This window comes from Myotis yumanensis, unplaced genomic scaffold (genome assembly GCF_028538775.1).
Source record: "Myotis yumanensis isolate MYYU_CA2020_CCGP unplaced genomic scaffold, mMyoYum1.0.hap1 SCAF_16, whole genome shotgun sequence".
NCBI lineage: Eukaryota > Metazoa > Chordata > Mammalia > Chiroptera > Vespertilionidae > Myotis > Myotis yumanensis.
In genome coordinates, this window is record NW_027223767.1 from 32,969,742 (window position 1) to 32,995,067 (window position 25,326).

General features: G+C 36.8%; 1 protein-coding gene across 2 annotated transcripts in view; it reads right to left on the reverse strand.

The window, feature by feature from the left end:
* Positions 1–25,326, reverse strand: part of NSF (N-ethylmaleimide sensitive factor, vesicle fusing ATPase) — a 119,496-nt gene that overhangs the window by 55,895 nt on the left and 38,275 nt on the right. For both annotated transcript variants that reach the window (XM_070395203.1, XM_070395204.1), the window contains exons 9-12: positions 14,800–14,999; positions 2,939–3,104; positions 1,991–2,065; positions 1,603–1,790 (exon numbers count right to left, since the gene is read on the reverse strand). In XM_070395203.1, coding sequence (XP_070251304.1) covers positions 1,603–1,790; positions 1,991–2,065; positions 2,939–3,104; positions 14,800–14,999 — 629 coding nt within the window. The remainder of the gene's footprint in view (positions 1–1,602; positions 1,791–1,990; positions 2,066–2,938; positions 3,105–14,799; positions 15,000–25,326) is intronic.

Consider the following 25,326-nt stretch of genomic DNA (forward strand, 5'->3'; position numbering starts at 1 on the left):
ATCATGCTATTCTGTGTCTCTGTTACTTTGCATATGTTGTTCCTTCTACCTAAATGACCTACCCCACTAATAGACACAGAAGTTTCTCTGTGAAAGTTCTCACCCCATGAACTGACCACATCTGCCACCTTTCTCTTCCTCACCTTCCATGTACTTTCTATGTGGAGGACAGACTGTGAGCTGCTCAAAGGTAGATGATTTACCTCTTTGCAGTTGTAGTATTAACCCCTAGCACAGTGTCTGGCATACAATAGGTGCTGAATAAATCTGTTTTGAACCAAAGTAAACCGAAGGTACCATAAATGATACACTTATTTCAGGAAGGACAATAACACATTATTCTTGAAAGAAAGAATCAGAAAAGATTTGAAGAAAATTGTGGCATATGAACCAGGTATTGAAAAGATAAATAAAAAGAGATGGTAAAGACTCTCAAGTGAAGAAAAAAAAAAAAGCAGAGAAGTGGAAAAATAAATTAATGTCTGATGATCAGTGAGCATTTCAATTTGACTAAAGTGTGCAGAGAATAACTGGGAACACATCCGGAAAGGCTAGCTTAGAAGAAGGTCTAGAGGACCTTAAAGACAAGGCTAAGAAGTCTGTACTTTGTTCTGTAGACAAAGGTGCCTCACTAAAAGTTTCTAAAGGGTAGACTGATATGAAGTAGGAAGATTAATCAAATAGAAGGTGGACAGTGACAATGAGAACTGAAAGATACTGCCAAGGTAGAACTGACAAAATTTGGCAAATGAGTTAATGTGGGATACAGTAGAGTGACAGGAATCAAAGATAACTGTGAAGTTTCAAGCCTGAGAAATTGAGATATCAGCAAAATAGGAGCAAAAAGGAAAGCAATAAAAAAAAAGACAGTGGCAGATCAATGATTCTCTCTCATCATTGATGTTTCTCTCTCTCCTTCTCTCTTCCTCTCTGAAATCAATAAAAGTATATTTAAAATAAACAAAACATCCAGGTAGAATTATTTAATTATAAATTGAAAGTGGGAGATATACTTTCAAGAGATAAGACATAAACCTGGGAGTCACTTATCTACAGGTGATAACTTTATCAAAATAAAAGTATCCTTGCATATATTTCTACCAAAGTACAATACCTTTTTGTACTAATTTGCAAACATGTCCATTCCCCTGACTTTGAATTCCTTGAGGAGAGAGGCCATGCTTTATTATCTTCATGTCTACAGTTTAATACCTCAAAAACAGCAATTATGCAGTATATTTGCTGAAAGAAGCAGCCCTCATAATTCTAAAATATAGAAAATCTAACTTCATATGACATGTTACAACTCAACACAGCACAAAGATTAAAAATATTGTTCAAAATCTTCATCTGCACATGTATCAGATGGAGACAACCGAAGGGAGATGAGTCAGTGGTTAATATGGGGCAGATACTACCGTTATTTTTCCAGTTACTCTGAAGATTTAGCAGTGGACAGTTAATTACTATTCCTTTTATCATGAATTTTCTCTACCAAAAGTCAGCATCACCCCTAGCCCTTGGTATGCTTGAAAGGAAAGAGAAAGAACCCTGGCTCGGTATTTACAGGGCTGTAGACTCCTAATCTATTAGTTGACTGACCTTTATGTGTCTGTTCATAGCAGTGGATTGTGCCGCTCGCACCAGACCCTCCAATTCAGCACCGCTGAAATTCTTGGTCTCTGTGGCCAGTTCTTTAATATCTACGTCTGCAGAGAGTAACTGATGCCCTCTCATCCTTGCTGTGTGGATGTGAAGGATTTGTAGTCGACCTTTTTCATCTGGTAAACCTGATAAAATTAAAAATAAGGCAGATATTATTTTATTCCTAATGCTTTCTTATAGGTACTCAAGCATGAAAACATCTGCTTCTCATGATATACAACTTCTCTAACAAACATTAAACCATTGAGTTACATGACGTCGCTCCTGCTAATGAACTCTAAATATATTCTCCCACTCCCCTGCCATCAGTGACAGGTCTACTTACCTATTTCCATTTTAACTTCCAGTCTTCCAGGTCGAAGGAGAGCTTCATCTATCAGATCTGGTCTGTTGGTCATTCCTGAACATAGATGTTAAAACATACAAATTATCACAGTTCAAAAGTAAGATAAAATGTCCCTTCAGAATATGTAAGATTAGTAATTTACCTCAGAAGCTAAGAGGACATTTTATAAGTCAAACAGAAAACCAAATTATTCTCAAATAAAAATATCACTTGTTCTTGACATGTTCTAATGAAAATACCTGGAGACTTTGCTTTAGTTATAAATTATTTCGTTATAAATTTAGTTATTTCACTACTGTACAAGCCAATGGAATATAAATACAATAAAAACTTCAAATATTTAAAAAGGAAAAATTAAGATTCAAAGAGGGCAAGTAACCTGTCAAAGTGAGAGAAGGGCCATATGAACATTTTTGACCCAAAGTCCCTTCCCTTTTTTGTAGGCCAATGGTTTTCAACCTTCATAAACAACAGACTTCTCCCTCCCCCCACAAAAGTCACCTTAAGAAGAACCTCAGTACCTAAAACAGTTAAAAGACTGTTTTGATAGAGATGCATGAAGTTATGATAGAGATGCATGAGCTGAAGCTCATTCCCTGGGCCTCGCAGACCTTGAAGCCCTTCTGAGGACCCACGGGGGCCTACAAGACCCACTTTGAAAACCATTGCATTACATTGTGCTGCCTTTTAAATGGGTGAGTTATATGCTTAAACCATGAGTCACTAAAACCCACCTTACATTTGTCCTGTTAAGGCTCAACATTAAAATAGTCAAATTCTTCAATAACACTTGATTCTAATTTGGAAACATTGGCAAAGTAGTATAATTACAATCTATACAGAACTTAATTCCGAACACATGTGTCTAATGTTTTTGAAATCACAGCATTTTTTTTTCCACAGCACTTTTTTTTTAAGCAAACATACCAATGACTAAGATGTTGTTCAGCTGTTCTACCCCGTCAATTTTGGACAGCAATTGGTTGACGACAGTGTCATGGACTCCTGTGCTACCAGCCATGCTCCCTCTCTGCTTGCAGATGGCATCAATTTCATCAAAGATGATGATGTGCAAACCACTGTTAGCACCAAGCTAGTAAGATAAGAAAGTATATTATAGAACAAATAATTCAAATAATATGAATATATTAAACAAACTAATCCAAAAGGCAAAGCAAAACTTGCCATAGATGGACTTCGCTCCATATTGACTAATAAATACAGCAAGTCTAATCATGGTTGTAACCTTACAAAGGTGTTAGAACTACATTCTCAGAAGTCTGCAAACTGCAACGATACTAGAACCTCTTATTTAATAGCCATAAAACAAACATACACATTATATACTGATGCAAGTGAATAGTCCATCATATAACTGTTCACTTACACTCATTTCTTATCTCACTATTTAAATGAATTCTTTTACTTACCAGGTGCATTCTTAAGTCAGTGAGTGACAATTCCCTCCCATTTCCCCTGACTTTTGGTGAAGGAATTGTCCCAGAAACAGTAGGTTTAATGCCCATTTGCTTGTCACCTTATATTGCTAAGTGGTAACTCTACCCAGAGGTCCACTGGGAATTGGGGGAACAGGGGAAGGAAATGAACATGATTCACATTCAGCCATGCCACATGAAAACAGATTATTTTCTCCTAACAGTAAAGTGAGAACAGAGACACAATTTATAAAAAGAATAGTCAAGGGGATGCTGTTTCTTCTGCATAGTGATTTCTGTTTTAGTTTATTGGATATAGTCATTGTTAAAATAGTTTATATATTTTAAAACTTTAATAGATGCAAAAACTTATAAATGCTAATAATTGGTTAGATTAAGTTAAGTGGACCTTCTCACAATTTATATTTAAGTAACTAAAGGGAGAAGTATGCTTTAGAAATTTTCTTTTTTAAAAAACAAAAACATTAGGGATTAATAAAATGAAACAGGTGAGAATGAACAAAACCTCAATATGACAACATATGGATAATATTAAGATGGGCATAATGAGATTAAGGATTAGATATGGTTGATATTCATTAAAACTCTGGCAAGTATATAATTTAAAAAATAGGTTTAAAGCTTAAAAATGTTTTTATTGATTTTTTTTTTAAAGAGAGAGAGAGAAAAAGAGAAGGGTAGAGATAGAAACATTGATGGGAGAGAAACATCATCGATTGGTTTACTACTGCATTCCCTCTACTGGGAATCGAGCCTGCAACCTGGGCATGTGCCTTGACTGAAACTCAAACCAGTGACCTCCTGGGTCATGGGTGAATGCTCAACCACTGAGCCACACCAGCCAGGCAAAAAATGACCCGAAGGAAATTAGACTGGGTCTAAGTTGTTTTAAAAAATGAAAACCAAATAAAACACTGTTTGATCCAGCAATTCCACCCCTTGGCTTATAGCAGCTCTGCTCATAAGTGCCCTAAACTGGAAACAACCTAAATGCCCTTTAGTTGGTGAATGGATAAACAAACTGTAGTACATCCACATACAATGGAATACTTCTCAACAATAAAAAGAGATGGTTGATTCATGCTACAACTTGGATGAGTCTCAAAGGAAATATGCCAAGTGAAAGAAGCAAGTCTCAAAAGGTTACATACTATGATCCTATTTATATAACATTCTTGAAAAGACAAAACTATAGGGATGGAGAACAGATCAATAGTTACCAGGAGCTGGTAACACAGGGAGAGTGACCATGAAGGGACAACCTGAGGGAATTATTTTGGGGTGATGTAAATGTTCTGTTATCTAGATTTTAGTGGTGGTTACATAAAACTATACATGTGCTAAAATTCATAAAACTGTATACCAGAAGAAAGTCAATACTACTTCAGAATTATAAATAGAAACGCATTTCTCACAAATTGTTCTCCTTCCACAAATGTTTTAAAAACTAAATTCAAATCTGAAAAATTAATTTCTTAATATCATATTTATTGAACAGATGTCTGATGATAAATGATAGCTTGCTGTTTAAAAAAATTAAACACCAAAAACTATTCATCTTTCCATCTGTAGATAGGACTGAGAAGGAGGAATTGGAACTACAATCTTAGCTTTGCCAAACACTTCTATATAGTAGGGTATTAATTCTTGCTGTCTTTGATACAAAACAAGGACATTCCTGTTTATGACTGAAAAACTGTGATTCTACATTATTTTTATAAGACATTTTTATTCAAGGTTGTCTGCTAATAGAGCAGGAAACAAACAGCTGCTATCATGTATGAATTTTGCTGTCAATGTGCCTTATGTTGCCACTGGAATCATGACTTCCTTCTCAGGCCAACCTCAAATATCAAATCTGTGGAAGGGAAGCCAGAGACAATAAGAACACTGTGTTTGATTAAATGATCACAGAAGCAATCTGTCCTAAACATAATTCAGTACAATTCTGACCTTTTCAGAACCTTACTAATCTTGTGACCTGTCATCAGGTCCCTTCCCCCAACCTAGTCAGTATAATAACATCAATTTTTACAGGTGTGTTACTTAAATAAAGCCAAATTCTTATTGCAATAAATTAGGAGTCAGGTAAGGAAGATGTCAAAATCAATGTTCACAGATTAATGTAGCTGAATCATCAATAACCCTTTACCAAAGAGTTTAAATTTCCACAATGCAATCCTCTTCAACTTGCTGGCTTTTAGCTCTGTTCTTACCATCTGAAAAGTATTCCCCCATAGAAACAGAGCTGCTGCTATTGAGCTCCTGGCAACAGCTTCGAAAACCACAGTTCTATATTTAACTAGTTTGACCTATATGCAAGTGCTCATCTCCGCCAGCCTGGACTGGCCAGAATCACAGAGGTGATGCTTTTCTTTATTATGTAACACACATATATCGTCCATGGGTTCATTAGCTGAGTGTACCAAGCCATTTTTGGATGTAAGACTTGAGAAAGTTATAACTGAAAAGGCTGGCTATGAAATTCTCTTCTTAGAAATTCTCTGCCAACTCAGCTTTATCATTGATTGTGTCATATTTAAACTGTCTGCAAGTTTATTTATAAAGATTGATATCTCATGACTTTTTTTCTTAGAAGTCTTTCACAGACAAAAAAGGGAAATATATTTTAAATAATAAAGTAACACTCATTCTATTTGGCAATTACCATATGGGTCCACTGGATCTTTTTATAAATCTAAGCTATATTATGCTATTTCAACATCCTAGAAATCATGTCATCATTACTAATCAATTATCAGCTATGCTAAAAAAATGATTAAGATAATAAGATGAAAGAATGATGAAATTGCTTAAAAATATGCAATAGTGAAATAAATATCGCTATGACATCATCCTTCGGGTTTCTTAATGTTGTCCAAAGTATTGTATCATCTTTCAAGACGGTATAAGGCAGCAGTTGCCAACCTTTCGGACCCATGGACCACAAGTGGTCTTCGGACTACGGGTTGGTGACTGCTAGTATAAGAGAAATCTAGATATAGCATTCACTATTTTTGTTGCCTGATTTTAGTTTTAATGGAACACAGTTGAGAACTCAGATGTTTTAAATTCTCTGGCCATAAGGGCAAAAAAAAAAAAAAAAAAAAAGAAAGAAAAAGAAAATTTATAGAGAAAGATATTTCACAATTATATGAATCTGAAAGTTAATACAGAGACAGAAGCACTTGAGACTCTAATGAAGATGGTGAAATTGATCATTAAAGTAAAATCTCAGACTATGTGCTTTCAGAAGATATTTTCTCAAACTCAAGAATGAGTAAATATATTTGTAAGGACAAAAAGAAAATATGACATTTTCATCCAGTTATTTATTGAACAAAAAGTTTTCAGTATGCTGTATTTTGTGACAAGAAACTAGGCCATCTCATTTTTCTAAAAGAACACATGACAGTATTCCTCCACCTTTTTTTCATCGGTGCATAAAAATTTCCTTGATATGGTTTCTAAGTAGACAAATTTGAAGGTAGGCATTATAGAGAGACCAGAAGAAATATATGACATAAACATAAAAATATTGGATTGACCATTATAAAAGGTATATACAATCTAAAAAAAAAAATGTTTTGCAAGTATGGAGCATCAGATGGCCATCCTCTCTTCAACTAAATTATGAGCCAAAGAGTAAAAAAAAAAATCTTCAAGTATTGTGTCTTAGTGATGCCAGTGCAAGAGAACCAGAAGTCATATAAGCCAGAATCTATTAGAGATGTATTTGAAATTTATAAGCAGTATACACAAGTTCATGTATAACAACTGATGGACAGTTATATTCAGATGCTCCTGCCCATTTTGGATACATATAATATGTCTTCAAAATCAGGAAAACATGGACTAAAAATTTGGTTTGTTATATTTATGTTCTTATTAAGTATCTTAATAGTCTTTCCCTTCTCTTTAATTTTACATTTGTGAATTATTTATAAAATAACTTAAAATAACTTTTAGAAAAAGTAGTTATTTCAAACCAGATAATAAATGGTTATGACTATTTTTCTTGGTATACAGAGTGTTGAAAAGATATTTGAAGCAGAACATATTGTTAGTACTAGGGATGAACTTTAAACCTGAATTTGTTCTGGGACTGTCTGAAGAGTTGAGATCAGTGACTGAACTTGCACCATCCACCAGGACCCATGCCTGCTAGAACCAATGGGGCTGAAATGACTGGAGACCTGAACATGAACAAGAATTTAATGAAAACCTCCTGTGTAAAGCAAAAATAATTAAGTGCTCAACAAGGAGACTTGAAGCATTAAAGGGTTGTTATAAAGAAAATATTTAAAACTGATTTTTATCAACAACAAAACCAAGAATAAGTAGGAAATAACAGGGCATGTTAGACTTAGTAAAGTTTACTAAATTAAAAAAATTCGTTATTATGCCTTTGAGGATTATTCATACTGATCCATGTATATTATTCATTTAAATATTTACATGAGGAGGAGAACCAAGATGGCGGCATAGGTAAACACAGGAAATTGCTGCCTCCGACAACAACTTCAAAAATACAACGAAAAGACAAAACGGACATCATCCAGAACTACAGGAAGGCTGGCTGAGTGGAAATTCTACAACTAGAAGGAAAGAGAAAAGCACACTGAGACTCAGAGGAGGACGCGGCTGTCTTTTTTAATCGGGAGGGAGTCACAAGCCCCCGACTGCTCTGAACTCCAGTTCCGGGAAGTCTCTGGGGACCCAGACTCATACGGGGAGAAACTGGACTGTCTGGCAGCAGGCAGAACTCGGAACTCGAGGGCGGCCTTCTCTCAGAGGTTACTGGGACACTGAGACTCGGGGCCTCTTAGGGCAGGGCTGAGGATCAGCCATAGCTGTTTGCTCCGCCCTGTTGATTCCCTGAGACCCCGCCCCACCCAAGCTGCACACAGAGGCTTTTGCATATGAATGCCCTGGCCCTTTGCAATCTGAAAATTACCTAACAAACTGCAGCTGGGCCAGACAGACCCAGAACTTCCAAGAGAAGGCCCAAGACCCCACAGCAGCTTGCATTGCTTCACAGCTGGGCCTCATCTGGGCACCTCCAAACCCCAAACAAGAAAGGGGAATCTGCAGATCTCTTCGTAGCTCCTGCTGGGTAGCCTCAGGCAGAGTCTAAATTAGCACCTCCTTAGAGATCCAAGAGCCAGTGTACCCAGTGGTCAGAGTGGGACCATCCAGATTACAACTCCTCAGATCCATAAGGGACACACTCAGAGGGCAGACTCAGTGAGCACCAAAGCCCCACTGAAGCAAGTCTTGCCCCAGAAAGGTGTCTCTTCAGTACAGAAGTTCTCCCACTGTAGACACAGCTGATTCTCACAGACAATTGGCCTGGAGGTCAATTCCTCCCAGTGATACCTACAACAATCAAGGCTTAACTACAACAAGACTGTGCACAAAGCCCAAAAAGGGGTGCACCAAGAGTGTCCACCTCAGGTAACTGGGGAGGCTGAGCCACTGGGCCCTATAGGACACCTAGCACACAAAGCCATTCTACCAACACAGGGAAGCATAAAAAATGCGGAGACAAAGAAACAGGTCACAAATGACAGAAATGGAGGAAAGCAAACTACTGGATATAGAGTTCAAGACCACGGTTATAAGGATTTTCAAGAATTTTCTAGAAACCGCCAATAAATTTAGTGAGACCCTGGAGGATATGAAAAAAGACCAACTAGAAATTAAGCATACACTGACTGAAATAAAGAATAATATACAGAGATCCAACAGCAGACAAGAGGATCCCAAGAATCAAGTCAAAGATTTGAAATACAAAGAAGCAAAAAATACCCAACCAGAAAAGCAAATAGAAAAAAGAATCCAAAAATATGAAGATAGTGTAAGGAGCCTCTGGGACAACTTCAAGCGTACCAACATCCGAATTATGGGGGTGCCAGAAGAAGAGAGAGCAAGAAATTGAAAACCTATTTGAAGAAATAATGACAGAAAACTTCCCCTTCCTGGTGAAAGAAATAGACTTACAACTCCAGGATGCACAGAGAACCCCAAACAAAAGGAATCCAAAGAGGACCACACCAAGACACATCATAATTAAAATGCCAAGAGCAAAAGACAAAGAGAGAATCTTAAAAGCAGCAAGAGAAAAACAGTCAGTTACCTACAAGGGAGTACCCATAAGATTGTCAGCTGATTTGTCAACAGAAACTATGCAGGCCAGAAGGGAGTGGCAAGAAATATTCAAAGTGATGAATACCAAGAACCTACAACCAAGATTACTTTATCCAGAGCTATCATTCAGAAGTGAAGGTCAGATCTTTAGCTTCACAGATAAGAAAAAGCTAAAGGAGTTCATCACCACCAAACCAGTATTAAATGAAATGCTGAAAGGTATCCTTTAAGAAGAGGAAGAAGAAGAAAAAGGTAAAGATAAAAATTATGAACAGCAAATACATATCTACCAACAAGTAAATCTAAAAATCAAGTGAATAAAAAATCTGATGAACAGAGTAAACTGGTGAATATAATAGAATCAGGGGCATAGAAAGGGAGTGGACTGACAATTCTTGGGGGGAAAGGGGTGTGGGGGTATAGAAAGAGACTGGGCAAAAATGAGACATCTATGGATGAGGACAGTGGGAAGGGTAAGGGCAGAGGGTGGGGTGGGAACTGGGTGGAGGAGAGCTATGGGTTTAAAAAAGAGGAACAACTGTAATAATCTGAACAATAAAGATTTAATTAAATCAAAAAATATTTATATGATATTCCATTTCCTACTGAGGAAAAATCAAGACGTTTCTACTTTTTCTCCCATTACAAATAGTGCAGCAATTAACATCTTGATACATGTTATTTTGTGCACACATTCAAGAATGTTTCTCTAGAATAGCTGTCTTGAGATAGAACCCATAGGTCATGTACAGCATTTTCATTTTTATAAGATGTTGTCAAATTAATCTGCAAGATATTACCCACTTGGTATATTCTTCTAATTTTACTATGACTAGTAATGTATATATATTTTCACATACACATTGACTAAAGTTTTATGTTAATTAACATTACTATCTTCTTCTCTAATGATACAAGGATTTTACATGATTTATTCCAATTCCCATATATTTTATTCCATATTTTAGTTCTTAAAAAACATATTGATCATTATTATTACTGTTTTATATAGTGAATGCTTCTTAAATTTACCTCTTTTAAACTTTTTTATTATGAAGTATGGCATAGAGGGAAAGTTCACAAAATGTGAACGTATGTCTCAATGAACTGTCACAAAATGAACATCCACATAGCCATAACAAGAAAAAGCCTTCCACCACCATCTCACATAGGCAAACACAATCTGATTTTTATGGCAATTATTTCTCAGTTTCCTTTATACTTTTACCACCTAAGCATGCATCATTAAATACTATACTTTGAGCTTTATATCAATGGAATCATCCTTCTTGTCTGGTTTCTTTTGTTTAACATTTACTTGTGAAATTCAAAACTGTGTATAGCCACAGTCTATTTTTATTACTATGTAGTACTTCATTGTATACATATATGACAATTTATCCATTTACTAGCTATAAAAATTCTAAGTTGACAGTTTATTCCAGGGGTGGGCAAACTTTTTGACTCGAGGGTCACAATGGGTTCTTAAACTGGACCGGAGGGCCGGAACAAAAGCATGGATGGAGTGTTTGTGTGAACTAATATAAATTCAAAGTAAACATCATTACATAAAAGGGTGCGGTCTTTTTTTTTTTTTTTTAGTTTTATTCATTTCAAACGGGCCGGATCCGGTCCGCGGGCTGTAGTTTGCCCACGGCTGGTTTATTCTGTTTCTTAAAAACGGTATTGAACTGATACCGTTTCCATCATTTTTGTTGAGAAGATAACTGCCAAGTAATTGTTGGTATTTGAAGGTAATCTTTCTTTATTCTCTGCTTTTAAGATTTCTCTCTCTCTCTCTCTCTCAAGAAGTTTAATAATGATTAACTATAGCTGTCAACTTCTTTAGTATTTCCCTTGCTTGAGGTTCATATCACTTTTGGGATCTATGGATGGACGCTCATTAGTTTAAGAAAGTTCTAAACCATTTTCTCTTCAAATATTGCTTTTGCCCCATTGTCTTTTCCTTCCTGAAACTTTAAAGACATTGTTATGTTATTTTCTATCTTTCTTCATTTGTCTCTGGTTATTTTTGTCTAATATCTTTCAGTTCACTAATTCTCTTTTTAGATGTGTCTAATCCATGTAAACCTATCTACTTGGGTTACTTTCAGTTACTGATTTCTCATTCCCAGCATTGCCATTTGACTTTTTTTTTAGTTTCCAGTGCTCAGCCAAAATTCTCAATTTTGTTTCTCTTTGAATGTGGTAAGAATTGTTTTTAAAAGTCTGTATCTGAGAATTCCAATATCCAGAGGCCCAATTTCTATCATCTTTTGTTGTCTCTGTGTGTCTGATTCCTTTTGATTATACACCATACATTTCATTTGTAAATGACAGAAATAATTTGAGGCCTTCCTCCAGGAAGTATCTACAATTCTGCCAGATACCTGGGGGCACTAGTGGTTTAGGAACCCTCAGTCTAATTTTAGAGAATGTCATGATTAAAAGCTGATCTACAGCCTCTTTGAGAATGTTCTTCTATTTCTAGTTAAGCCTTAATTCTATGGTATAGCCCTTCAAGGTCCCAACTCAAAATGAGGCATGTTCATCAGGTGTTCCCTCGTTGTGGGCCATAGCTGCTAATCTCTGCCCATTACTCTCACTAGCCTAGCAAATTCCAGCACTGACTAATAGCTCTAGAAAAGCAGTGACCTTTTCCCTCTGAGCCTCCATATATCAGGGCCTTATTATTATTATTATTTTTTAAAAAATCAGGGCCTTTTTATTTGGGCCATTGTTCTTTGATGCCTTCAAGCAAAATATAATTAAATCTTTTGTTGAGCTTTTCTGATAGTCTTCAGTGCCAAGCATGATTCAAATTACCTAATCTGTCACTACCAGAAGTAGAAATGCCAGATTTTATCCACATTTTCACTAATTTCATTACTCATCATTATTTCTTGCATCCACTGCTTCCTTCTGGATTCAATTTCCTTAATTCTAAAGTACATCATCCTTCATATTCCTCCAGCAAGCTTCTGTGATTAGTTAATTCTATTCGTCTTTGCTTGAAAAAAACATATTTATTTCCCTTTTATTCCTGAATGAGAATTAAGCTGTGTATAAAATTGTAAGTTGACAATTATTTTCACTTAGCTCTGTGAAGATACTGTTCCACTATTTTCTGATCTGTTGCTGTCATTGAAAAGTTTGTTGTCAACATAATGGATCTCCCTTTGTATGTCACTGTCATTTCTTTTTTGTTTATATTAAGATGCTTCTCTTTTTTTCTTTGACATTCTCCAGTTTCACTACAATGGATCTAAAAATAACCTATTTCTTATTTATCCTATTTGGGCTCATGGGGCTATGTAAATCTGAGTATTTATGTGTTTTATCAAATCTAGAAAATTCTCAGTGATTCTATCTTTGAATGTTGCTTCTATACTACTTCATTTGGACTTTTCACTCTAACTTTGTTATCTCAACTTCTCTTTCATATTTTCCCTTTATCTCTCTACGCTATATTCTGGATGATTTCTTTAGATCTATTCTCCTGTTTGTCACTTCTTTTTCAGTTGAAACTACTGGCTTATGTTTAACCTGGTTGCTGAGCTTTAAATTTTGATGATAACATTTTCCATTTATTGAAACTATTTTAGCTTCCCCTATGAGAAGCTTGTGTGGCCTGGGCTGTGGGAGGATTCCTTGGGGTTTGCTCATATCTAACAACCCTATGGTATCATTAGCCAAAGATTCATTTTAAAATTATTTTCTCTGCTTGGGGAACCCAGACCATAGATGGAATGGTTTCTGTTGTTGTTGTTGCTGTTTTGCTTTTAAATCCTAAGCATGAGTCAAGGATCCACAGTTTAGAATGGCCATTAGAGATTTCTTAGCTCCTACTTCAGAACCTAGGTTGTTAAATGTTTTTGATATTTCTCTGTGCTGGTAGACAGATATCTTTAAGTCCATTCTTTTCATTGAGGACACAACCTCTTTGAAGGTTCCAGTTCCTAGTCCATACCTTAAGTGGGTTCAAGGACTCATTTTCTACCCTCAGTGGGTGCTAACACCTAAACTCATGCAAACCTTCAGCTCATATCTTTATCATTCAAATTTTCAGAGTTTTCTTTACATTTCTGAAGATTTCATTTTCTTTCCTGAGAGCACAATTATGCATTTAAAATGATTTTTTATATTTTACCCCGCATATGAAGGTGTTTGTAGAAGGAAGGTTTCAAGTTGCCTAGTCTACTATATTGCCAGAAACAAAATCCCATGGCATTATTTTTTAAACACTCTGTCAATGAAACAAATATAATATTAGTGGATTAGTTTGGGTTTTCCAGTGTAACAGAACCAAGATCCACCCTATTAGTCACCTGAAAATATACAGATATATATGTAGATCTCTATATCTAGATAGAGATCTAGATCTCTGTTTATCAATCCAGCTAGCTAGCTAGCTATAGAGAGATTAATTATAAGGAATTATAATACAATTATGGTGGCTGACAAGTCCCAAGATGTAAAGATCTTTCTGTCCTATTCAGGCCTTCAACTGATTGGGTGGAACCCACCCATATTAGAGAGGGCAATTGCTTTACTCAGTCTACTGATTCAAATGATAATCTCATCCAAAAATATCCCCACAAACACATTCAGAATAATGTTTAACCAAATGTCTCCACACCCAGAGGCCTAGACAAATTGACACATAAAATTAACCACCACATAAACTCTGGTTTTATTTTTAATTAATTTTATTATTTTTCTAAGACTCAAATCAAGCTTGGGACCTAACAGCTCATACCTGTCACTCTACAATTGAGTAGACTCATTGGTAAGTAAAGCTAGCTTTCTGCACATGGATCTAACATACACATAATTCTACAAGTCCCTTTATAGATTTAATTCCTCCCTTTCCAAAGGATCAGTTCAAGTCTCTGGAAGTAATGTGGAATAAAAGTGTCACCTGAAAATATATTCATGATTTGTTTTTGTAAAACTTTTGGCTTATACAATCATCTATCTTTGTATTATGAACATGTGGGTAATGACATCATGTAAATCCCCCATAATCCTGGTTGAGTGACATAACTTGGTATTAAATAAATTTTACCCTCAAGTTTTTAAAAATATAGATTGTTCTAACAAGTTTTCCACCATAATGCTGAATTTCATTCATCCTATAAATGATAAACTTTTACGGAAATACACTTATATTAACATTACCCTCCTTTGCTCCTCTTCAGCATCAGCAAAGAGTTTACGAATGTTAGCTTCTGATTCTCCCACATATTTGTTAAGAATTTCTGGCCCATTGACCACTTTGGGCTCTCTTGCATTCAACATCTTGCCAATCTGTCGAGCCAAGAGAGTCTTACCACAACCCGGGGGCCCATATAACAGGATGCCTTTAACATGTTTGCAACCTAAAAAGGAAAAGAAAACAATCTTACGTCAACTAACTAAAATCCAAGTAAGACATCCAAAGGAAAATTTTCTTTCTTCTTCATATGCACGTAATAAAAAGTACAGTGATTCCCTTAACATACATTAATAGCCAGGTGTCATGAACAGAACAAGAATGAACAAGTGAAGCTCTTTTTTTTTCAAATTCAGAAACAATTCCTACACCAGTACCAATATTTGCGGGGAAAGCTGCAAATTAAAGGTCTTTGGAAAAGTATATTTGAACTATCATTTAGGACAAATACTTTTAACTCTATCTCTTTAAACTAAATACATAATTAGGAACTATTACTTATTTTTCATTATGCTTTTAAAAAAATATTTTTATTGATTTCAGAGAGGAAGGGAGAAAGAGAGAGAGAGAAACATCAATGATCAGCTGCCTCCTGTATGCCCCCTGCTGGGGATAGAGCCTGCAATCCAGGAATGTGCCCTTGACCAGAATCAAACCTGGGACCCTTCAGTTCACAAGCCAACACTCTATCCATTGAGCCAAACCGGCTAGGGCTATTTTTCATTATTCTTTACTTTAAAGTCGGGACGGGGGGTGGGGGGGGGGGGGGGGTGGAGAAATCTGGTGTGTTGTTGTTTGTTTGTTTGTTTTTTTTTGGTAAATTTAACCTAACACAAATCTCTATGATACAGTATTCTATGGAAACTCCATCTTAGTCACAGAAATTATAGGTTTACCTGTCAATACAAGCATTTGCAGAAAGGGCAAACATGTATGAGTTGGATGGTATAGAGCAGTGGTTCTCAACCTTCCTAATGCCACGACCCTTTAATACAGTTCCTCATGTTGTGGTGACCCCAAATTTCGTTGTTACGAATTGAACATAATTAAAGCATAATGATTAATCACAAAAACAATATGTAATTATATATGTGTTTTCCGATGGTCTTAGGTGACCCCTGGGAAAGGGTCATTTGACCCCCAAAGGGGTCGCGACCCACAGGTTGAGAACCGCTGGTATAGAGCAATCTATAGAATCCAGATGGATATTACAGACTTTGTGGGTAAAGTAAAATATTCTCATCCATAGGTGCAAACGAAAATAAGAGAAAGAGGAGGCATAAAGGATGTGACCTTAAGGTATGTAACCTTCACATGGATGAAAAGAGGAGGGCAGAGAAAATCGTAACTTTGTTTTTGGCTATAAGGCATTTTGAGATGCAGGCAGTATTGTCCATTAAAAATGTAGGCTGAAAACTCAGAAAATATGTCAGAACTACTGGTTCAATATTTTTGAATGTCTCCTCTGGGCACGTGAAAAGGCACAAGAAATGGTAGGGTAGTAACGTGACAGCAGGGCCATGTGCTGCGGATAGAGAGGGTGAAGACTGGGAAAAGAACACTGCATTTGAAAATCAGGAAGTTCATGCTGATCTGGCCAAAGAGCCTTAGATCGGGTCAGACCATTTTAGGATGGGTATGAGAAAGAAGCTGAGAAGCATAAGCAGGAACAAACAGCACTTTCAGGAACTCCGGCAAAAGAGAGGGCAGATTTAGGGAGACAGAGTGCAAGGGAACCTCTTCTTCTGGGACAAGTTAAGTAAACTGGAGAAGAAGTAAATAAGCTGAGGTATGCCTGTGCGGTTCTGTTTACTATGTAAAGTAGGGGCTTAGATCATCTGCAAAATGAGGGATGAGAAGATGATATTGGGAAACAATGGTAAAGGTTTGGAAAGAATTGGGGAATTGGGAAGATGTGTGGGGAAACGTGCCTGAGCAGACAGATGCCATTAGGCAACTGAATTCAGCATATGAAATTCAGGTCACTGAGGGATTCTCCTCTTTATTGTAATTACTAGTATATAAGCAACTCACACTTTTAGGTAAGGTATAGATTCTTATTCAACTCTACAAATATAAATGTCATCAAAGCTGGTATAAGAATCTCGACTTTTTTGGTTTTAACCATCTCATCACCTTTTTTCTTTTTTAAATATATTTTTATTGATTTCAGAGAGGAAGTGAGAGAGAGAGAGATAGAAACATCAGTGATGAGAGAGAATCATGGATCGCTGCCTCCTGCACACCCCCTACTGGGGATCAAGCCCGAAATCTGGGCATGTGACCTTGACTGGAATCAAACCCGGGACCCTTTAGTCCCCACGCAGGCGCTTTATTCACTGAGCCAAACCAGCCAGGGCATAAATACTTCTATTGATTTCAGAGAAGAAGGGAGAGAAAGAGATAGAAACATCATGATGAGAGAGAATAATTGATTGACTGCTTATTTCCTTTTTTCAAAATGGAATCTTAAAGTTTGGTAACATGAGATAAATAACAATATTCAGTTAATTTAATTTGAAATCAACATATTTATAGCTCAATTCTGTTATCTAATTATCTCATTCAAAGTGTGAGGTCAAAACTATCACATAATTTGTAGGCAACATTTTTCCTCCATTTTCCACAAAGTTTGGGGCTTTCACTTTCATTTCTAAGTCATTTCCATCTTTTCTTCTTCCACAACAGCTTACATAAGTAAGAACCATTGTGGGCTAATAGTATAATCAAATATAGTTACAATGTATTACTTCTTTAATTTCCTGTGTTCAATTACTTAACTGCTTGTTCTACTAACTACTCCTGTTAATCATCTTCTTAAAAATAATAACTAATTTTACTTGAATGAGGCACAAACATATTAACAATTCTTGGTTATAACAACATAAAGGAAGGTGGTAGTGAAAAGCATTATCCAAAATGGTCAAAAATAGATTTAAGTTTTGGAATTTAAGTTGCTAATTACATTTGAATATAGGAATAAATGAAATCCTGGAATATCATATTATTTCATTCACCCAACAAATGCTACATTTGGCGGTGGGAAGATGATTACTTCTATTTTCTCAGTGAAATAACGATTCCAAGTGACTGGCTGCTGGTGAAGATGGAAGAAGGGAAGAGGTAGTGTCAAAGGTTTGAGGAGAAGGAGAGAAACTAGATATCTCAAAGAGTAGGAGATTAAACTGACTAGACTAGAGAAATACAGAAGAAATACCAGAAACTACTGCTTCCAAGACATACTAATGGCCCACCTGAGATTTGGTTCTTAAATTTAAAATGAGATCAGACACCATGGTTTTGTGTTTTTCTTAAGCTATATTTAATAGTCTGGGTACTGATACAGAGTAGGCAGTAGCTGAGACACCTTGGGGCTTTGACACACACAGAAGACGAAGGGTAAGGCCAGTAAGGGTGTGTGCAAGGAAGATATAAACGTGATAGACCATGGAATCTAAGCTGGGTAAAGAGGGAAGAGAGGACGAAACGGTTGGGAAGTGACAGAGCAAATTAACTGGAGGATCCCATGGGATCAAAGTTGCTGGACTTGGCATGGGAAGAATGCTAGAAGTAAGCAAGGACCAAATGGAAGGTGGCTAGAGAGCAGGATGCTTAAAACTGAGATTCCAGGAGTGGTTATTGGTAATGGCAGAGTCTTGGGTCTGACCAAACAGTGGGTAGCTGAGAAGGAGTGAAAGAAATGAGGAAGTAAAAAAAGTGTAAAGATAGATTGCTGAACAAATGATCAACAAGGACACTAAAGTCACCCAACATACAAATAAATCATACAGGGAAGATTACAGTTAAGAAAAGCAAGTGAGCCAATTTCTTTATCTGGCTCCCTTGTTCATTCCTCGCTAGTAGCAGGGCTACTCTTGTTCTCTTTCATTTTGTTCTCCAAATGGTACTGACAGTGAAAAGTATTAATGTTTATTACTACATCATTAAGTAATATCTATTACTAAAGGCACAAATAATATAAAATGCTAAAGAAATAAGCATAGCAAATGGTAATGCCATTGTTTACTAAAGATTTAAGTTAATGAGACACTGGAACCTCATGATAAGACTACATTCTGTAAAGAACTTAATATAAGGCTTGTATCTCATTCTAGACTCCTTGTCATAAATTAGGTTTAATGATTCCATGGGATATGAACCACAAAGCTGCATTTTAACTATGCTTTACAATAGATACCTGTCAAAAGGAAGAAAGTATGATTTGTGGTCAGGTGCCAAATAAGGGAGGATTGACTGGATTAAATGTATTAAGAAATAAATCAAGTGAAAAACTCCAGAGAACATTAAAAATTACTAATAGCCCAACTTTTCTGACCAATGATTCTCAAACTTGGATATCAAAAACTAGCAAAAGAACTTAAAACAAAATAAAAAACCTAGGGAGACATGCTGTCATTAAGTTGCTCAGTTTTTATTTTGCAAAGATTTCTTAAACAAACAAATCAAACCTGACATCTATCTCCACCATTTCATATAAAATGTATTTAATACTAAAAGGTAGAAGGACATAATCTCAAAATAAAGGACATTCTTTTGTATTAAATAAACTTGGTTTTATGTACATTGTTAATAGTAAAGGCTTTTTAAGTCAGCTTGCCTGGATTCAAATCCTGGTTCTTCTATTTACGAGCTAGGAGTAACAACAGCAACAACCCCAAAAGGTTATTACAAGGATTAAACATACAGTACTTAGCATTCTTCCTGGCACCTAGTAAGAGCTCATAAATATTGGCTATTAAATAATATTAGCTTATATTTATTATCCTGCTGTAAAGGAGTGATGCCAGACTCCCAACTGGCATGGGAGAATTAGAACTATTAAGTGATTGTAAAACTTGAAAAAAACAATTTTGCTTACAAAATTTTTTCTGAGAGTGACTACTATGGCCATTTAATATTTTAATTCTACTGTCACTTAAATATTGCAAACTATAGTACCCATTCCATTGATGAACATCTAGCTCCAAATTAAATGAGCAGGAAAAGATATGGATCACATCATTTTCACAAAGACTCCACTAGTGTTTGGTAAGCCGGGAATTCTCCATGGTTACCCTCTTTCCTCTGGGTAGATTACTATCTGTCTCAATCCTGCCTGCTTCTCTTGTGCTGTAGGCAGTCAATTCATAATTATTTCTCAAGCTTTCCAAGCTCATTTATGGTCAATATGTAGCTCATTCATAAAAGCCAGGTTATCATGATTATCAGTTCCACATGTACACATCCTTCTATCATCTTCCCCTTGCCTGTCTTATCATAATATGTATGTTTCTTTTCCAAAGTTCTCCTTATTTCCCCCATTGCAACCATTCTCAGAGTCCCCAACTGCCAGATATTAGAAAGCTGCCACTCCCCTTTCTTAGGGAGCACACACCCTGTTCTGTTGGCACTCACCAGGGATGACTTGGTTCTACCGGGATGAACTGGGGCTATTTCTGGGTATGTCATCCAAAAGGGTATTTGCAATGCTAGATTACCACAGCCCATCCTTGCCTCTTACTTTGAGATAGATTAGTATAAGATGCCTTCTTATCTCACTTCTAGCTACCACTCTCTCACCTGAATCAGCAGTTCTCCCAACAATGTACAAAATGTGTACTACTGTTTTGAGCCTCAGGTGTTGATATCCAGGGGTTATAATCATACAAATTTTGGTGAGGAAAACTTCAAGAGGTTGTAAGGTGTGTGCTACAAATAGCTTGAAATGATTTCTGATCTAAAAGTCTAAATGGAATAAGGCCTTACCTAATATAATAAGACTTACCCAGCCCCTCTGATGAAAATGATACATGAAAATATTTGTTATCTAATACACTACTTGTAAACTCTTTTCTTAAAATAGCTCCATGAAAAATACACAGCCTTACTTCTGTAATAAAATAAATAAACAGTAATCTTTACTATTTGCAATCTTTCAGACACTATCCAAAAAGTGACATTTGTATCTTAGAAAGCAGTGAAATTTTCTTTCCTTGAGACTTTATCAGAGGACAGCTGCAATGATGAAAAACTGTCAGTCAACTTTTATTTATCCAAAAGTGGAATAATGAGAGCAAACGCTAGTTTTACACAATAGTGAGCAGAATAATAAGTCAGAAGTTGATCTCAAATTAGCATCAGGATAAGGAGTGTTTAGTTCATTTTTGTAGGCAGCATGATCTATGAAGAGAGAGAAAAGTATGAAGTGGGTTTTGAATGATAACTGATGTTTAAAAATTTTTTAAAATATATTTTTATTGATTTCAGAGAGGAAGGGGGGGAGAGAGAGAGAGAACATGAATGATGAGAGAATCATTGATCGGCTGCCTCCTGCACACCCCCTACTGGGGATCGAGCCCACAACCCAGTCATGTGCCCTTGACTGGAATTGAACCCGGATCTTTCAGTCCGCAGGCCGACGCTCTATCCACTGAGCCAAACCAGCTAGGGCTGTGGTTGGCAAACTGCGGCTCTCGAGCCACATGTGGCTCTTTGGCCCCTTGAGTGTGGCTCTTTCACAAAATACCACGTGCAGGCACGCACATACAGTGCGATTGAAACTTCGTGGCCCATGCGCAGAAGTCGGTATTTTGTGGAAGAGCCGGTATTTTGTGGAAGAGCCACACTCAAGGGGCCAAAGAGCCGCATGTGGCTCGCGAGCTGCGGTTTGCCAAGCCGCAGTTTGCCGACCACTGAGCTAGGGCAATGATAACTGATGTTTAAAGGGAAATCCCAAATAGCTTCCAGTTCAAATGCAGAGATTCACTATGTTTGCCAAAGAGCGACGCTAGTGGCAAGTCAGGACATATTCACAAGTCTTGCAAGCTTCTCTCTGCAGTTATGCAAACCAGATTTGAATGCTTCTTTTTTAAGTAGTGCATGCACTTGAAGAAAATACCATCACAAATTAATATTAATATTTGATCTTTCATTTTAAAGTTTGCCTAATTCTAATTTCTCCTATGATTTAGTTCTATTCAACTTATCATTTTGGTACTATGATATGATTATTTAAGAAACAGCTTAGAATTTTCCAGCCAAGCAATGAAGACTTGGAGCATAACTTCCATCAACTCATAATGTTTGTTTGTTTCAAAGACAGTCAATCATCATCTAAAACAGGTTATTATCTACATTTGCATAGCTGTGCACTTATCGAATCTTTAGGGAAAGGAAACACTTAAGACTAAAAACACAACTTCTGACCTCATTTGAGCAGTCAGATCTTTGATAAGCCTGACTAGGTATCATTTTGTCTAGTAGAGACTTGCTGTTGCCCCACCAACTGTAAATTACCAAGAGTGCTTTGAGTTCCGTTACAATAAAGTGAGAAGGGCCTATGCCTGGAGCTCCAAGCAGCTGTGCAAGATGTCTACCACCTGACTGGTCTATACCCAAATTAGTCAACTGAGATTTAATATAGATCTTCTCATTAGATAGTCTAGAACTAAAGATGGGGTATGTGTAGCAACTCTCCAAACTAATCTTTGCTGACACCCCCACCCTTTTACACTCCCTCCTAGGGTGTGGCCTGGTATTTTGTGAATTCTTGATGACAAAGATCATGCTTCTATTAGCAGGTCTTGCCTTGCTGCCACCTGGCAGCATGTATATTCATTGGTTTCAGAATTTTACAGCTTTTCCTTTCTTCTTTTTTTCCGTCCATCCCTTAGGTTTAAGCTCATTTTACTTGGTGTTCTACAAGACCTCTGCTTCAGACTAACCAACATCTTGTCATCTATCAGTTCATGTTCTTCTGTTCCTCAGGAATCGGCTCCTTAATGAATGGCACCTAATTCTGAACACATCTGACTGTTAATACCACCTAGCTCTGATCACACTTTTGAGTTCTCTTCTTTAATACTTACAGTAATAGTTGTCAAACTTTAACAAGCACCAACATCCAATGGAGCTTGTTAAAATGCAGATTTCCAGGCATCACTCCTAGAAATTCAAATTCATTAAGTCTATAGTGGAGCTGAAGAACCTGAATATTTAATAAGCCCATCCCTAGGTGATTCTAATGCAGGCCAGAGGACACCTTGGAAAACATCATTCATAGTTACAACTCACACTATATTAAATTGCTTTCTAAGCGTCCTTAGGTTTTTATTCTATTTAGTGTATATGTTTTATAGTCTCAAATCATAAGCTGGTAAGAAAACATTTTTTTTATTCCTCGACAAGTTGTAGTTGTAAAACAGCAACGAGCTATTCTAACAAGATAAAAGTTACCAAGAGTAAATGTAAGATTCCTGTACTTGAGTACAACTGGGCGAGATATGGCTTTGTGAGTTACTCAACAGTAAATTCAATATGAGTCAAGATAGAATGTAGATGTCAAAAATGTTAATGCAACTTCAGTCTGCGTTAAGAGAAGACTGATGTTTTGAAAAAAGAATGAATATTTCTGGTCTATTTTAAACAGGGACCTCACTTACAGTACTCAAACTGATTTCCTGGGTTTCACAACTTAAGGTGAATATAAACAAATGTTAAAGTTCAGAGAAATGTGAATAGAATGGTAAAGGACTAAAATTCAAGTTACAAAAAGATTGGCTGGAGGAACCAACCAAGTTGGAGATTTAGTTTAGAGAAAAGATGAATCTACAGGGAGTTTATTCTGGACAAAATAATATCTTCCCAAACCTAAAGGGCTTTCATAGGGAAGTAGGGTAATCCTTGTTCTGTATGGTCTTAGGGGGAGAACTTGAGTGTGTAGTAGAAGCTATAAGTATATTCATCCTACCTTAACTAAGGAAGATTCAACTTAAACCTCCAGTTGTCCAAAGAATTAGACTGCAGAATTCAGAGAGAATGATTTTCCTGTCACTGGAGGAATTCAAGCTTAGCCTAATCAACTTGGCAGAAGTTATTCGTCAGATATGGAGAGGAAATTCAAATGAAAGACAAGTATGTGAACTAAATGACTTTTATGATCCCTTACACTACTGAGATTCTACAATTCTTCTGATATTCTCTGACTGAACCAGATAGTTTTGCAAAGTGAGCTTTGAAATAGTCCAGTATGGGAAGAAAGGAGACTGAAGACTAGTAAGATAATAAGGAGGCTATTGCTATTGTTTAAGTATAATTTACTGAGGCTATGAAAAAGAAAAAAGGAATGATCCAAAGAACAAAACAAAGAAAATTAGGAGTATTCAAGACTGCATTTGAAAAACACAAGCACACATAAATACAGCCAACTGATCTTGGTCAAAGGAGCAAAGGCAGTACAATGGAGCAAAGACAGTCTTTTCAACAAATGGTTACTGGCGCCCTGGCTGGCGAGGATCAGTTGGTTGGAGCATTGTCCAGTGCACCGAAGGGTTGTGGGTTTGATTCCCAGTCAGAGCACATACCCAGGTTTCTAGTCAATACATGGTTGAGGCGTTAACAGGAGGCAGCCAATCGATGTTTCTATCTCACATCAATGTTTCTCTTTCTCTCTCACTCTCCCTTCCTCTCTCTAAAATCACTTTAAAAAACACACATATATATCCTCAGATAGGAATTTAAAAAAAGTGGTTACTGGCAGAACTTGACACCCACATGACAAAAAAAATATTAATCTAGACACAGATCTTACATACATCACTAATTTAGTGTTCCAATTAGCAATTCTCCAACAAGTAATTGTTGAGATTTGAGAATTCTCAAATCACTCCAATAGGCAATTCTTGGAACACCAGCTGGGTGTCTGATAATTCAACTTAATTCTGATAATATCTACCTGGAGGTAGCATCAGATTCCATAGATTGTGGGCTCAATCCTACAAGACAAAATATATCCCCCGCCTCCAACTTCAGATGTCAGACTATTTATTACCTGTACTTCTGATTGACTGGCTATAGATTGGAGGTTCCAATAACCTCCTCCTTAGCAACTCAATTCAGATGTCAGTCACATTGTTACCTGTACTTCTGATCAACTTGCTATGAATCAGAGGTTCCCATTAACTTGCTAACTCGGCTCACAGAACTCAGAGAAAGACTGGTTTATTATAAAATAACTCAGGAACAGCCAGATGACAGACGCATAGGGCAAGGTACAGGAAAAGGGTGCAGAGCTCCATGCCCTCTCCAAGCACCATCCTCCCTGCACCTTCACGTGTTCAATCCAGAAGCTCGCTGAACCCAGTCCTTTTGTTTTTTTCTGAAGGCTGTTTTACACAAGCATGAGTAATGAAATCGTTGGCCATAAGGGATTGAAGGCAATCCTTAGCCCCTCTCCCTTCCTCAGAGGTCAGGGAGTGGGACTAAAAGTTCTAATCACAGAAATGGCTCCACTGGCAACCAGCCCCCATCCTTAGGTGCTTTCCTATAGACTTATTATTATTTTGTTTGTTTGTTAATCCTCACCCAAGAATATTTTTTTCCATTGATTTTTAGGGAGAGTGGAAGGGAGGGATAGAGATAGAGAGAGAGAAATTTCAATGTGAGAGACACATATCCATTGGTTGTCTCCCATATGCGCCCTGACCAGGGCCAGG